Source organism: Carya illinoinensis, chromosome 14, assembly GCF_018687715.1.
Source record: "Carya illinoinensis cultivar Pawnee chromosome 14, C.illinoinensisPawnee_v1, whole genome shotgun sequence".
Classification (NCBI taxonomy): domain Eukaryota; kingdom Viridiplantae; phylum Streptophyta; class Magnoliopsida; order Fagales; family Juglandaceae; genus Carya; species Carya illinoinensis.
The window spans coordinates 15,432,728-15,446,241 of NC_056765.1; the positions used below are offsets into that span (position 1 = coordinate 15,432,728).

At 38.3% G+C, this 13,514-nt stretch overlaps 1 protein-coding gene across 1 annotated transcript; it reads left to right on the forward strand.

Annotated features, from left to right (window-relative positions):
- The first annotated feature begins 827 nt into the window (after positions 1–827).
- LOC122293620 (PHD finger protein ALFIN-LIKE 1-like) lies at positions 828–1,136 on the forward strand. Its single transcript, XM_043102153.1, has one exon. It carries the CDS (start codon positions 828–830, stop codon positions 1,134–1,136), a length of 309 nt encoding a protein of 102 aa, XP_042958087.1.
- Positions 1,137–13,514: the final 12,378 nt, after the last annotated feature.

A 13,514-nucleotide genomic window follows, 5' to 3' on the forward strand; every position in this document is an offset into this window, starting at 1 on the left:
ATCATCCGGACGTCTCGATGATATGGGGGCATCACACTGAGTGACCAAAAGGACACCAGGACTGTCGCTCGGATGAAGGAAATAGGGAGAAATTGTATCCTCAGAAACAAATTTAGTAGCAGGAGCCATGGAAAAAAATGATTTAAGAATATAAAACGTATGATACCATGTAAAGTGTAGAATACACTAAGATAATAGAAACCCTAGCAGAGCAAGAAGATGAAAAGAAGAAGAGGCTTCTGGGAGAAAAATGTGTAAAATGTATTGAATGAATAAAGTCCATGTATAGTAGACTATTTATACAAGCTGAATATTAAAGGAATAAAAATGCTATACGGCTACCACATTACAGAAGTAAAAAATAAAGATGAAATTACAATTATGTCCATTATGTCCTATTAATTTGGGAACCAGTAAAGAAGAAGCTCCTTCACCGGGTTGGATGAAATAGGGGCTAGCTGGGCTGTGAGGATTATTTTCATGGTTGGAAGAATTTGGTATAGGGTTGGCGTTAGTCATTGCTCTGGTACCATAATACAAATGAAGCCAAGAAATGTATAACAGAAAGGTGAATAACAGAGAGATGGCAGAGGATGGAAAAAGTGAAGATTCTATATTTCATATCTCAAACATACATTGTACTTTGCTATTTATAGACAAAGGCAAAGAATAAAATGAATATATTTAGAGCTCATTCTAACAACCATCAAGTAGGAAGAATTATTTTGCTACATCACAGAATTGTCTACAATGTTCTTATTTGGAGGAACCGTAGGAGTTGGTGGAGGATCTTCATCTATTATTTTCAACAGCTTCCGTTGGTTGCCATGCAAGATGATTTTTGGTTGCTTTCTGTAGCTTTCTATCTTGGAGCTCATCTTGACTGTAATGAAAGGAAGCATCTATTTAGCTTGATCAATGATTTGCCCATCTTTTTTGAAGTTATGACAGAGAGGAAGCCTATGAAAGACAAGCCCAGCATGGACAGCAGAAACAAATCTCAGGTTTGCACAAAGAGATCAATTGATGGACAAGTTAAGAACAACCCTAAGCTTGTTAAGGAGATTGATGAGGAAGAAGATGATGAGCATAACAAAACCCTTTGTGGAAGTTGTGGTGGAGATTATAGTGGATAGGATTTTTGGATTGTTTACGGGATTGTCTACCTTATGGCCTTGCTTGATGCCACCAAAGTCACTGTAAAAAGCCTTCTGAATAACAAGGGTCAATCTACAGATGCGGATTTTCTCCTAGGCCAACTGGTTATTGTTTCAAAATTGTTGAAGCTTTTATTAGAGAGTTTTTTAACCAGAACCCACTTAGGCAGCTTGGTCTGGTGAGTGTAAAAGATGGGCTGTTCAATGTAATAGAGCTTGGTGGTAGACTTGAATCCCATGTGGAAGCTTTGATGGGTAAACTAGAGTCTTCTGGTGAGTCTTCCCTTCGGAATGCCTTAGACCTTGTTCTTGGCTATCTAAAACAAATTCTTTCATATGATCATCGAAAAGTTCTCGTCTTATACTCTTTTCTCAATACCTGTGATCCAAGTGATATAAGGGAGACTATCCAAAAGTGCAAGAAGTTAAAAATTAGTTGTTAAGCTATTGGTCTCTCTATGAAACTCTTTATATGCAAACATATGTGCCAAGAAACTAGGGGCTTGTACATTGTTGCATTGGATGAGTTCCACTCGAAAGACTTCAATAACATTGGAAAGAAGACCCACACTGCCTTCTTAGTATTTAATGAAGCAAGCTCAGTGATTCCAAATATTGGTCCTAAAGTATGTAATTCTCTTTTGGTTGCACTCGCTTCTACTAGGTATTTAAATTCTGCAGAAAACGTGTTGGAAAAGATGGGTGTTGAAGGTGTTTTTATTAGCACTCTTGGGTTGATGTTCTTTGTGATATTTTACTACGTGGTGGTTGCTTGTGGGATTATAGCAGAGGAGACAAAGAGAATGAGGCACAATCTCTACGTATTAGGTGCCTCTAGTATTGCAGATAATTTGCAACAAAGGGTGCCAAAAATTGCAATATCAATTGGCTGCTCCTCTAGGGTTTTGACAAGCAAGATGACTCGGATAATAACCAATAGCAGCTCTAAGGAGTCATGTAGAAGTTTAGCATTGTTGTTGGCGATATTGGAGACTTAGCTTTAAAAACGAAGTTTATGGATGATGAGTTTTCATATACTAAGAAAGTTGATGGGGTGAGGACTTTCATTTTGAATCTCTAATTTCGCTTTAGTTTCTCTTGTCTCTTTCTCTCTCGACATTTGACAGCCCTATCTCTCTATCTCTCAACTTCAAAACCCTAGACTGTGATGCTGAATGCCATCCCTTTGCTCTGTCGTTGCTGTTTACCCCATCTCTCTCTCTCTCTCTCTATATATATATATATAGATTTTTGTGCCTATGTCTAAAATTAGATGCTATTTGGCTAAATCTAAGGATATGGGTTTCTTTATTTTGCCAAGATTTGAGTTTACTGATTATCAACCATGGCTAACCAATTTGGGTTTCTTTATTTTGCCAAGATTTGAGTTTACTGATTATCAACCATGGCTAACCAATTTGGGTTTCTTTATTTTAGCTAGATCTATGTTTTTATTGCATCATTTGTGGATTTTTTAGGATTCCAGCTAATGTTTGGGGCTGAATATTCCCTAGTCCTTGGTGGTTAGATAGAATACACTAAATAATGATACTCCTTTTAATTCCTTTTGTAGATACAAGAGTTTGGTTAAGACGATAGAATTTATCATATCAATTCTTCTACGTACAGTCGAGTTGCTCAAGTAGTGAGGTGTCGGCTGATTCTTGTAATGCCACGTCTACCCATATTAAAATAAATAAATAAAGAAAAACACTCTTATGTGTTATCGTTATCAAGAAGATGAAAAGAAGAGATATCTTGCATATCCAAGCCTCAACAATATATGTTTGAGCATGAAGCAAGCATCCTCCTCCTCCTCTTCTTCCACCTTTAAACTCGATGGTAGGGCCATTGACTGCCATAACCTCATCATCAGAGATTGAAGAAGAAGCACCAGAGCACTCTCCGTTCCATGTACTTCTTAGCTGCCACCCATCAATCCCAAACCTTACCATCAGCTCCAAAACCAAAAGATCAAGAAAACTTCTTCTTCAAAGTCAAGAGACCAACGCCCGAAAATCTCTTCCAAGACAAGTGATCAAAAGAAGAAAAATACTATAACCACGCCGAATGATCATCTTATTAACAAGAACTCTAATCTATAGGTAGCTAATATTATACGGAAGATCTAGGGGTAAACAAGATGATTTAATCAGTACTCCTCCTGCTTCATCGAGATATTTATTGAGCGACACTGCATACTTCGATGGGTTATCGGATTACAAATTATTTTCTCGTTGGTTTTGGTTGCACAAAAGAAGAAGACTGGAGCTATAAATGATCAAGATGAATCCTTTGTTTCAAAACCTGTCTCTTTGTCGTCCTGCCCAAAATCTCCTTGATCTGACCAAATTTGTTCACAAGATATCTCTCTTTCCATTTGAACGCATGAATCAAAGAAATGGGAGAATCAATGGCAAGGTTGTTTTCATATGATCCACATATTTATTCATGAAATTTTTGTATGTATCTATCTAGCTATGGGAATGTTCTACAGATACAAGCTTAAATTGGATGGAAGCAATAGCAAGTTGCAATTTTATTTATTTATTTATTTACTTTTTTTTCTTTTTTCTTAAATCTAAAGTTGGTCCCTTTATGATCTATTCAAAAGAGAGAAGCAAAATTTCAAAATCTTGCAACTTTTGCTTGTGGGGTTGTTCTTGTCACGTATTATGATGGAGGGAGGCTTCAATGGAGGGAGTACTCAAGGGAGGCTTTAGTGGGAAGAAACGCTGAGAGGTAGGGAATGAGAGCTTGAATGGAGGAGGGGGAGGGGGGGGGGGGGGGGGGGGGGGGGAGAGAGAGAGAGAGAGAGAGAGAGAGAGAGAGAAATTTCAAACGGTGCATTTCCACTTTTTCCACTAAACGATGCATTTTCATTTTACACATCAGCCACATTTCCCCTGCACTTACACTAGGCGACTTAGTTTAGCTTTTTTCTTATCTTATATTTGATTTTGTAATTTAGATGAATGTAAAATATTTTTAATTTATCTATAAATATTTTGAGTTTATTAAAAAGTTAATAGCAAGTGTTTTAGATTAGTCAAGAATGTGAAAATCAAGTTCTAAGGATTTTGTAATTATCCAGAGAATAGTTTGAATGGAAAACTACTACTACTGAGAATATTTAGTATCAAGTGTCAGCATCCGTCAGAAGAGTCCCTCTTAACACCATAAACAATTTATTATTACAATTTTTCCAAATTCCCACACCATCAACAAATTTAAACAGCTTTAAGATTTTTTATTTAAAAGATCCTACTAGTTTGGATCTATCGAGATTCAGTTTTGGATATTTTTCTGCAACACTTTCAGTACATATTTTGGTGAGAAGATTCCTTGGAGAATTTTCATATTGTCTCTCAAAGAGTGTGATCGTTAATCCAGGATTTAGATAGTGTTTTTTTTTCTTCATTTCCGCATGCTGTCTGTTCCTATCTTCCACGCACTATGTCTAACCACTCTCCTATGGTTATTGAATTTAAGATGGATCATTTTTCTTATGGCCCCTCACCTTTTTGTTTTCAACAAATGTGGGTGGACCATCCATAATTCCTAGAGTGTGTTCAGCAGGCTTGGTCTAGGTCGGTTGTTGTCCTGGGACTTACTAAGTTGGCGGCAAAGTTGAAGAAAACTAAATTTTCTTTGTGTGAATGGAACAAATAGGTTTTCGGTCATACCACTACGCATATTAATCTTCTTGAGAGTCACATTGAGGAGATTGAAAATAAACTGCATCACAGCTGGGATGAAGCGACGAAGAGGGATCTTCTTTTCTCATTTGTAGAACTGGAAAATTGGATCCACCGTGAAGATACCAGATTGGCCCAAATGTCTAAGTTAAAGTGGCAAATGGAAGGTGATCGTAACATAAATTTTTTCCATCCCTGCCTGGCCAATAAAAGGCGTAAACGAGTGGTGGAAATGAGGTCTTTGAATGGGGTTACCTTTAATTCATTAGAGAGTATTCATCAAGAGGCTATGGATTTTTTTTCTAGTTTTCTGCAAGTGCTGCAGACTAGATCAACTCCTTATTTGTCGACTCTTATTTCTCCAGTAATTTTGGATATTGATAATTCAGGACTATGGTCTGTTCCTTCTATGATTGAAGTTTTCTAGGCTCTTCCTCTATACCGTCTAATAGTACTCTAGGACCGGATGGGTTAGGTTCAAGTTTCTTCAAAAGTTGTTTGGAGGTGGTGAAAGATGATGTTTTGGAAGCCATATCTGAATTTTTTGTTTCTAAACAGCTTCTAAGATTTTTTATAGCTTCTTTTCTTGTCTTAATTCCAAAGGTTGATATACCTTCTGGTTTTGATAAATTTAGGCCTATTAGTCTATACTCGGTTTTCTATAAAATATGCTCCAAAATCATTGTTAATCGCTTGATATTTCTACTCTCCCAAATGATCTCGTGGGAACAAGGAGCTTTCATACTGGGGAGAAGTATCTTTGAAAATATTAGTCTCACGTAGCAAATGGTTCATTCCATAAATAAAAAGGCCCATGGTGGTAATATAATGATTAAACTGGATATGGCTAAGGCTTATGATTGAGTGGATTGGTCTTTTCTTCTGGAGATTCTTTGCTATTTTGGTTTCTATCCTCATTTTTGTGCACTTATCACAGCTTGTATCTCGTCTCCTTGGTACTCTATTATGATGAATGGCACTATCGAAGTTTTTTTCAAGGAGGTTGTGGCTTGGGTCGGGGAGATCCCCTCTCTCCCTATTTGTTTATTATTTTACAAGAAATTCTATCTAGACTAATCAAGCAAAGTGTGGAGGCTAAAAAATTTGGTCAATTTTTTCAGGCCCAAGGTACGCTTATAATTTCTCATCTTATCTATGCTGATGATGTGGTGCTTTTTTCTAATGGAAGCTCGAAAGCCATCAAGGAACTCTTAGCTGTACTTCATAAATATGAAAGTTGGTCGGGGCAATGCATAAATCATTCTAAATCTGCCATTTTCTACTCTAAAAAAATTTCTTTAGCTTGTAAAAGCTCGTTATTACGGAAGACGGGATTTTCATAAGGATCTTTAACCTTTAAATATCTTGGCGTGCCTATTATCTTGGGTTGTCTCAAACACGAGCATTTGGAAAATTTGGTGTCCAAAGTCCAGAAGATAATATATGGGTGGAAAATGAAACTTCTTTCGGCAGGTGCCAGACTTATTTTATTACGGCATGTTCTCTCTAGTATGGCCCTTCATCTCTTTGCTATTTTACAGGTCGAGCAATCCAATATAAAAACCATCCATCGCATTATGAGCACATTCTTCTAAGGAGAGGCGAATGGTAAAGGTAAGAAAAAATGGGTGGCCTGGAATTCTATTTGCTGTTCTGTTGAGGATGGTGGCTTAGGTCTAAGACATCTTGGCGATATGTAACAAGCCTTGCACACTAGACTTGCTTGGAATCTCATTCAAGGTAATTCTTTATGGGCGAATTTTTTTTAAGAGTATATATGTGGGTGCTAAGCCTTGGTCCTTGATTGATCCAAATAGGGGTACAAGGTTTTGGAAAATGATTGCTAAAACCCTTCTCGTGGTTTTGAATAATTCTAAGTGGTGCCTTAAGAATGGAAATGTTTTCTTCTGGAATGACAAATGGCGAGATATCGGTCGTTTATTTAATGATATGCAAACTATGGGTAGTCCTTTTCTTAAATTTAAGGATTGCAAATTATCAAACAATTGGGATGTGGATCTTCTTCTCTAGCTAGTGGGCCCAGACAATCTTGACGGCATCTTAGAGGATATCTGTAAAAATAAATCGACTCAAGATGTGTTGATTTGGACCAAAAATGATAACGGCCTATTTTCCACCAAATCGGCTTGGGATTGTGTTCGTATCAGGGGAGGCATTCTTGGATGTGGCATAAGACTCTCCCTCTCAAAACATCTATCAATATGTGGAAAGCTTGGAATATGGCCTTGAGTGTGGATCTTCATCTTCACTGTATCAACATTCCTATTATTTCTCTTTGTGATTATTGTGCTAATGGTCACTATAAAGATCATAATCATGTTTTGTTTGCAGTTGATATTGCCAATACGGTGTGGCGTTATTTTGGGGCTATCTTTGGTATTCCGATTGGCCACAATTGGAAAACCAAAGTGCTGATTTGGTTTCATTGTGCAAAATCATCATCTCAAGTTGGCATAATTGTGGGGATTATTCCGATTATACTTACTTGCAGACTATGGGAGAGGCTTTTTTTGGCACGCATGGAGGGACGATTTGAATTTACAAATGATATTATTCATTCTATTCGTCAATGGATTCGTCTTATATGTCGTGATAAGCAGAATAGTTCTCACATTTCTTGTTTTGATTTGCAAGTACTAGAGAACTGAATGTCCAGCCTACGCTACCTCCTGTACGGCGATGCAAAGCTATTACTTGGCAACGCCCATGTATGCTGTGTTTGTCCATTAAAATTACTGGACATAATTTTAATGTTGAACTAGAACATACTTAGACTTTGAATTAGGTTTTAAATCTTATAAATTTTGATATTATTAACTTTAGTCACTGTTCTATATCAATAATTTTTTATTATTGATTATTTGCGTAGAATTTCTACTTGGTTTCTTGGTCTAATGGTTGTATTTTGACAGGCCTATATTACATTCATCAAAACTTGATTTTGTCACCTATCCACCAAGTGAGAGATTGTAGATGCAAGAGTACTTTGGCGAAGACTGGGTGACTAAGATGATAGAGTTTATCTTATCTTTGGTTTTGTAATTTGGATGAATGTAATATACATTAACTCTATCTATAACTATTTTGAGTTTATCTATAAGTTATTAGGAATTTCTTTAGATAAATCAGGAGTGTGAAAATTGAGTTATAAGGATTATGTAATTATATATCAAAGAGTTTGAATGGAAAACTGCTATTGCTAATAAGATTTAGTGCCAAATGTCAGGATTCCATCAGAAGAGTCTCTCACGACAAAGTTGCTCCATCGGTAGAATCCTACTACAATTTTTTTTTATAGTGAAACATTGTTTCATTCATTCATTAAACTAACAATTACAACTTTTGACTTGAAAAATACAAGCCAAATTCTAACATTTTCTCACTATCCAATCCACAAATTTCTTTGTGGCTGACAGGGTCTTGTCCAACACTTCCAGACTAACCGTCTGAGGGATAGGCTTCTAGACTAACCATCTGGAAGACAAAACTCTGTCTTAGACCACCATCTAAGATAGTCCACACTGCTCCCCCTCTCATGGAGTGGATTACAAACTCGACGGACCCTAAATCCTAAAGACAATGTTTCCTAATACTACCTAAAACAAGCTAAATAAATATAATTACATGAAAACCACTCAAAAAACACAATACACAAAAAAAACTAAAGCCTCATGAACTGAAGAAAACACCTTTGGCCAGCCCAAACAAAAAAAAGTCCATCCTATTTGCAAGTGGGAAGGTCCCTTAGGGTTTCATCTCTATTTTCGCCACCCCCTTCCTTTTTTTTCTTTTTTCTTTCTTTTCTTGTTGCTCCATCTCAGTACGGCGCCCTCCCTCCAAGCAAGTGCAGAGAATGCACTTCTCCTTCACAACTCACGCCAAAATTCTAGCACCGCCCTGAGCATTACAACTGGACTTTCACTTTCTGCCCAACAACTTGCATTTCCTGCACTTTCTCTAGCACAATATCTGCAAGTCATGCTGTCCTTGGGCCTCTTTTTTCTCCAGTACAAGATCTGCATTTCCTACACATTCTTCGGCATAAGGTTAGCAAGCTTTCCTGCACATTTCCTCGCTAGACACCGCCTTGTCCCTACTGTAACCAAACAAATTGCTCTATTTTTCTTAGCCAAAATAGAGAATCATTCACCTCTACAAGAGCTTAGCCCTCCATGTGGCACTGCAACGCCACTCAACCTAATAGCAAAGGCCATTGTTGCTTCACTAACTGCAAGAGGCTACCTCACTACCGCCATTTACTACGCCTTACTTGTGCATGGGCCTTATCCCAACAGCACCTTCCTCCTCCATTTAAGTCAGTTTGATGGTAGTTCAAACTTCTTCGACGAGTAGGTATAGAATCAGAGAGGTGGTGAGAGGAAGACAGCAAAATGGAGAGCAACGATTGGAGAAAGGAAGAGAGAGATGAAACATTGTGGGTTACCTCAGCCACAATGCTCGAGACACAGTGTTACAGCCATGCAAACAAACTCCATCATAGATTGCCTTATTTTCAAAACATCAAACAAAACAAACCAAAGTAAAAGACTTAGAAAGGAAAGAGAAGGGAGGGAGGGAGGGAGGTGGGAGCCTCCGCCTCTCTCTTGGGAGATTTTTCTATTTTAGGACTATGGAGAGAGGTGAGAGATTCTCTCTCTTAAACCCAAAGTTAAACGAGCACTCCACTCAAGTACAATTTAAATTGATTTTAGATCATTTATTTAAGTGATTCTACTGGTTAGAATTTGTAGAGATTCAGTTCTAGATTTTTTTTTGGAGCATTATCAGTGTATATTTTGGTGAGAAAATTTCTTGAAGAATTTTAATATTTTTTCTCTCAAAGTGTGCGATCGTGATTTAGCTACTGGAGTTCTAGTGAAGAAGTCAATGTTTGAAGATTGTCAAAAAGTTTTGGCTGCTACTGCGATAGAGACAAATGGGTCGTTTGTCGTGTCATGTAAGAGAGTCAATTGACAGAGGTTTTGTAGTTAAGAATTTACTTGTAATTGATTTTCAAATGATAAAATTGACTTTTCCGATATTGGTTGCCCCGTAGGGTTTTACCTTTAAAGAGTTATTTAAAGGATTTCCCTTCATTACCAATCTTGTTGTTATGCAATTTATTTACTTTACGTTACTAGTTACTTATTAAATAATTGCATGATTGAAGACTAACCAATTTGTTGAGTGAATTGGTAGATATTTTCATTTATATAAGGGGTACTTGGGTAATTTCACTTTTCAATCCCCTTAATCTGAACAAAAGCTTTTAGATCCTTTGTTTTTTCTTTTTTTGGTAACGTTTTGGAAGACTGTTATAGGAATGGCAAGACTGTTTTGTATACATCGGTAGAACTTCAGAAACATAAATCAATGAAATTGTGAAAAGCATTTCTTTGTAGGCATATATGTCAAACACTTCTTTCTTAGGATACTCCAAGAATGGTGATACCAAGGACTATTCTGTGAATGGCTCTGCAAAAAATTATGTTTTTGGGGTAGTTAATGTTGTCTCAATCATTGCTACCACATATGGCTGTGAAATTATCCCTAAAATACAGGTATTGTTGACCCACTGCTTTCATTCTTGTCCATATTTTAGTGAAATAGCAATATGTTTCACATCTAACTACAAAATATTCACTGAATTTCTTTCATGTGCAGGCAACTGTAGCTCCTACAGTGTAGGGCAAGATGTTCAAAGGTTTTTGTGTTTGTTATGCTACTATAGCCTCAATTTTTTTTAGTGTTGCAATTTCTGGTGTTCCCCTACCATGTCTGCTTGAATGTTGTCCCCTTCACAAGTAAATCTTCATTCGTCAACAATTTCCTATACTTGATCTTCATAATCCTCTTCTTTCAATTTTTCTAATAAAATGTTCTGTTGCATTTGCAGGATTAATTGAAAGCTTAGTGCATGCACATCAAGTTCATAAGGTTTCAGAGAATAATTCTGTGGTATTAACAAAGCCTATTACCCAAAGCTAGTTCAAAATTAACTAAATTATAGTTAGATATACTTCACATTGAGTTATACATGCGTGTGCTCTACAAGTGTTGTTTAGCATTCATACGCAAGACTAAAATTAATATGTTAATCCAGAATCTTTAAACTTTTGTAGGATAATTCTAATATCCTGCTCATTCTCTCTCTTATAATCATGAGTCTCATTCTGCATGTCAAACCTTAATGGCGTGTTTTTAAAAATATCAAGTGATTTCTAAAGTGAGCCCAGTGTTTTAAAGCCCTCAAATATTTTAATGGTGCTAAAAGTATTTATATGGGATATTTCTAGTATTATTAGACCAAGCCTGATTTTAAGTAAGATAATTATAATATTTTTGAAGAGCTCAAAAAATATTATAGTTGTGAAAACTAATTTTATTTAAATGATTTTAGTCGTTTAAAAATATTATGAGATTTAAATTATGTTGAAAACTTTAAATTAATTAAATGGTTTTATTCTCTTAAAGATAATTAGCAAAACAAAACTTCATCATTTAATTAATGCTGAAGATTATATTTTATAAAATAAAGTTTAATAAAAAAAATTCTATCTTAATTCCTCTCAGTATTTTAAGTTAAATAATTGTTTACTCATTTTCAAATCATCATTTTAATTTCTCACTGTTAGATCTTTTTAGGAACCCTTGGATGAAGGCCTAGATTAAATACCCAAGCCCTCGCCCTTTTTCCTCAGCTGCCGCCCCACTCCCTTCTCTCTTTCTCTCTCCTCGAATGCCACCCCCCACCGTAACCTCCCCTTTCCATGCCCCACGCCGCCACGCAACAACCCAGCCCAACACCATCGCCCATCGAAGCCGAGGGACTTACCAGCTCAACCCCCCACCAGTTCCCTTCCCCCAACAGCCTCTTCCTCCCTCGTAGTTATGCCTCTCCATCACATGAAATCCATACGAGTTCCTCCACCCAATGCCACCGTGCCTCAGTTCCATACCACCAGCAGCTCTTCCCTCCACTAGACATCATCCGGCTACCTAACCCAGCGTCTCCCACACACACAACCCAGAAATGAGTTTCATGCATGGTTTCTTCCTCTCGCACAACCGTAGTGCCACCGTAAGCTACCCTATGCCAGCGCACAGTGCTCCTCTCTTTGGCCACCTCACCTTCCACCAAACCCACCACCGGTAGCCACTATGTGCAGCTCCCTCCCTCTAACCCAAAACGGGTCTCCCACAGCTTCACCACCATCAACAGCCTTAGCGTCCCTGTACACTGGTTCTGACTGCACCAAGCACCTCTCTTGACCACCATGACTCCTCCCCGAGCTTCTTCGTGCCAACCAAGCCCTCCACTTTCCTCATGCCCTCCCACTCTCTCATGGGTTTCTCCACCTATTTGGTCTAGATCTGCCACCCTCCAGTCACAGTGCCACCTCCTCCTCACCACCACTGCTCCACTGCACCCCTCTTAAGCCCTCCATGGCCAGCCAACAACCAACAAAGCTCCCCTCTCCAAATCCCCTTGTGTAAAACCCACAGATTCTATTTGAAACCAACGGCTCTGCCAGGCTCTGTAGTCCTCCACCACACCAACCAACATGAGGCCACCATGAACCTTCCAAGACCATCCCTAGCCCTTCCCTAAGCCAAAAACCATCACCTTAGTGGTGACAGACACCATGCAATGTGGAACGCCACCATACGAGGTTTAGCTGCCACGTACGACTCTTTCAATGAAGACGTCTTTGATCGTGACGGGTAGTGAGCAATGCATGGGTTAAGCCCGACGATGGTATAACCCTCTCTCCCTCATTATTTTTTTTAGATGTTAGTTGGTTGATTGTGAAGTTCACTGTGTGGTGACGTGTTGGGCGTAGTTGTGTAGTTTGCTATGAAGTGTTGTGGACTGTGCTGTGAAGTGTGTGTTGTAGTAGTGATGTGGCGAAGTGTTGTGAAGGAAGCACACATGACATGTACCCCATGTTGTGTAGCGATGCACTGTGTGGTGTGTGTCGTAGTAATGTGTGGCATAGTGTAGATGGAAGGGAGTTCACGTGGAGTGTACTTTGTGTAGTGAGTTGTGATGTACTAGATGGCGTGTCGCAAAGGTTAGATTGCATAGTTGAGGAGCGTAGAACGTGTGGTGTAGTGTCTGGACTATAGAGCAGTGTCCCGAAATACTTGTGATGTAACCATGTCGTAGTAACGGGTGTCAGGGTGTAGCTTGTGATTAGCCTCCAGCTACATGACACTACAGAGGTGTCATGTGAATAGGGTCTTGTCGTGTTAAGTATTGAGATTAACTTGTAAAGGACTGGGAAGTAGAAAAGTCCTGTCGATCGGGTTTGAATAGAAGTTAGTATCGGAGTATGGAGCTTGTTTATACAAGCGAGCGTTCAACAGATTATATGTTGATCTTAGGTGATAAGGGGGTAAGGTACATGTGCATCGGGTGAGACGCGTGTACCAGATGGATTTACCATATATAATGGGTAATTTGTCCTAAGTATGGGTACACAATGTTTAAGTCCCAGAGTTGGCTTAAAACCATGTGGCATGTATGGATGAGAATGAGGATTTAGTATGGGCTAGAGGATGCGTAAAGGAAGTGACGGGTGTACCATCTATAATTGGAATGCGTGACTTAGTCGGTTTGAGTCATGCATTGAAA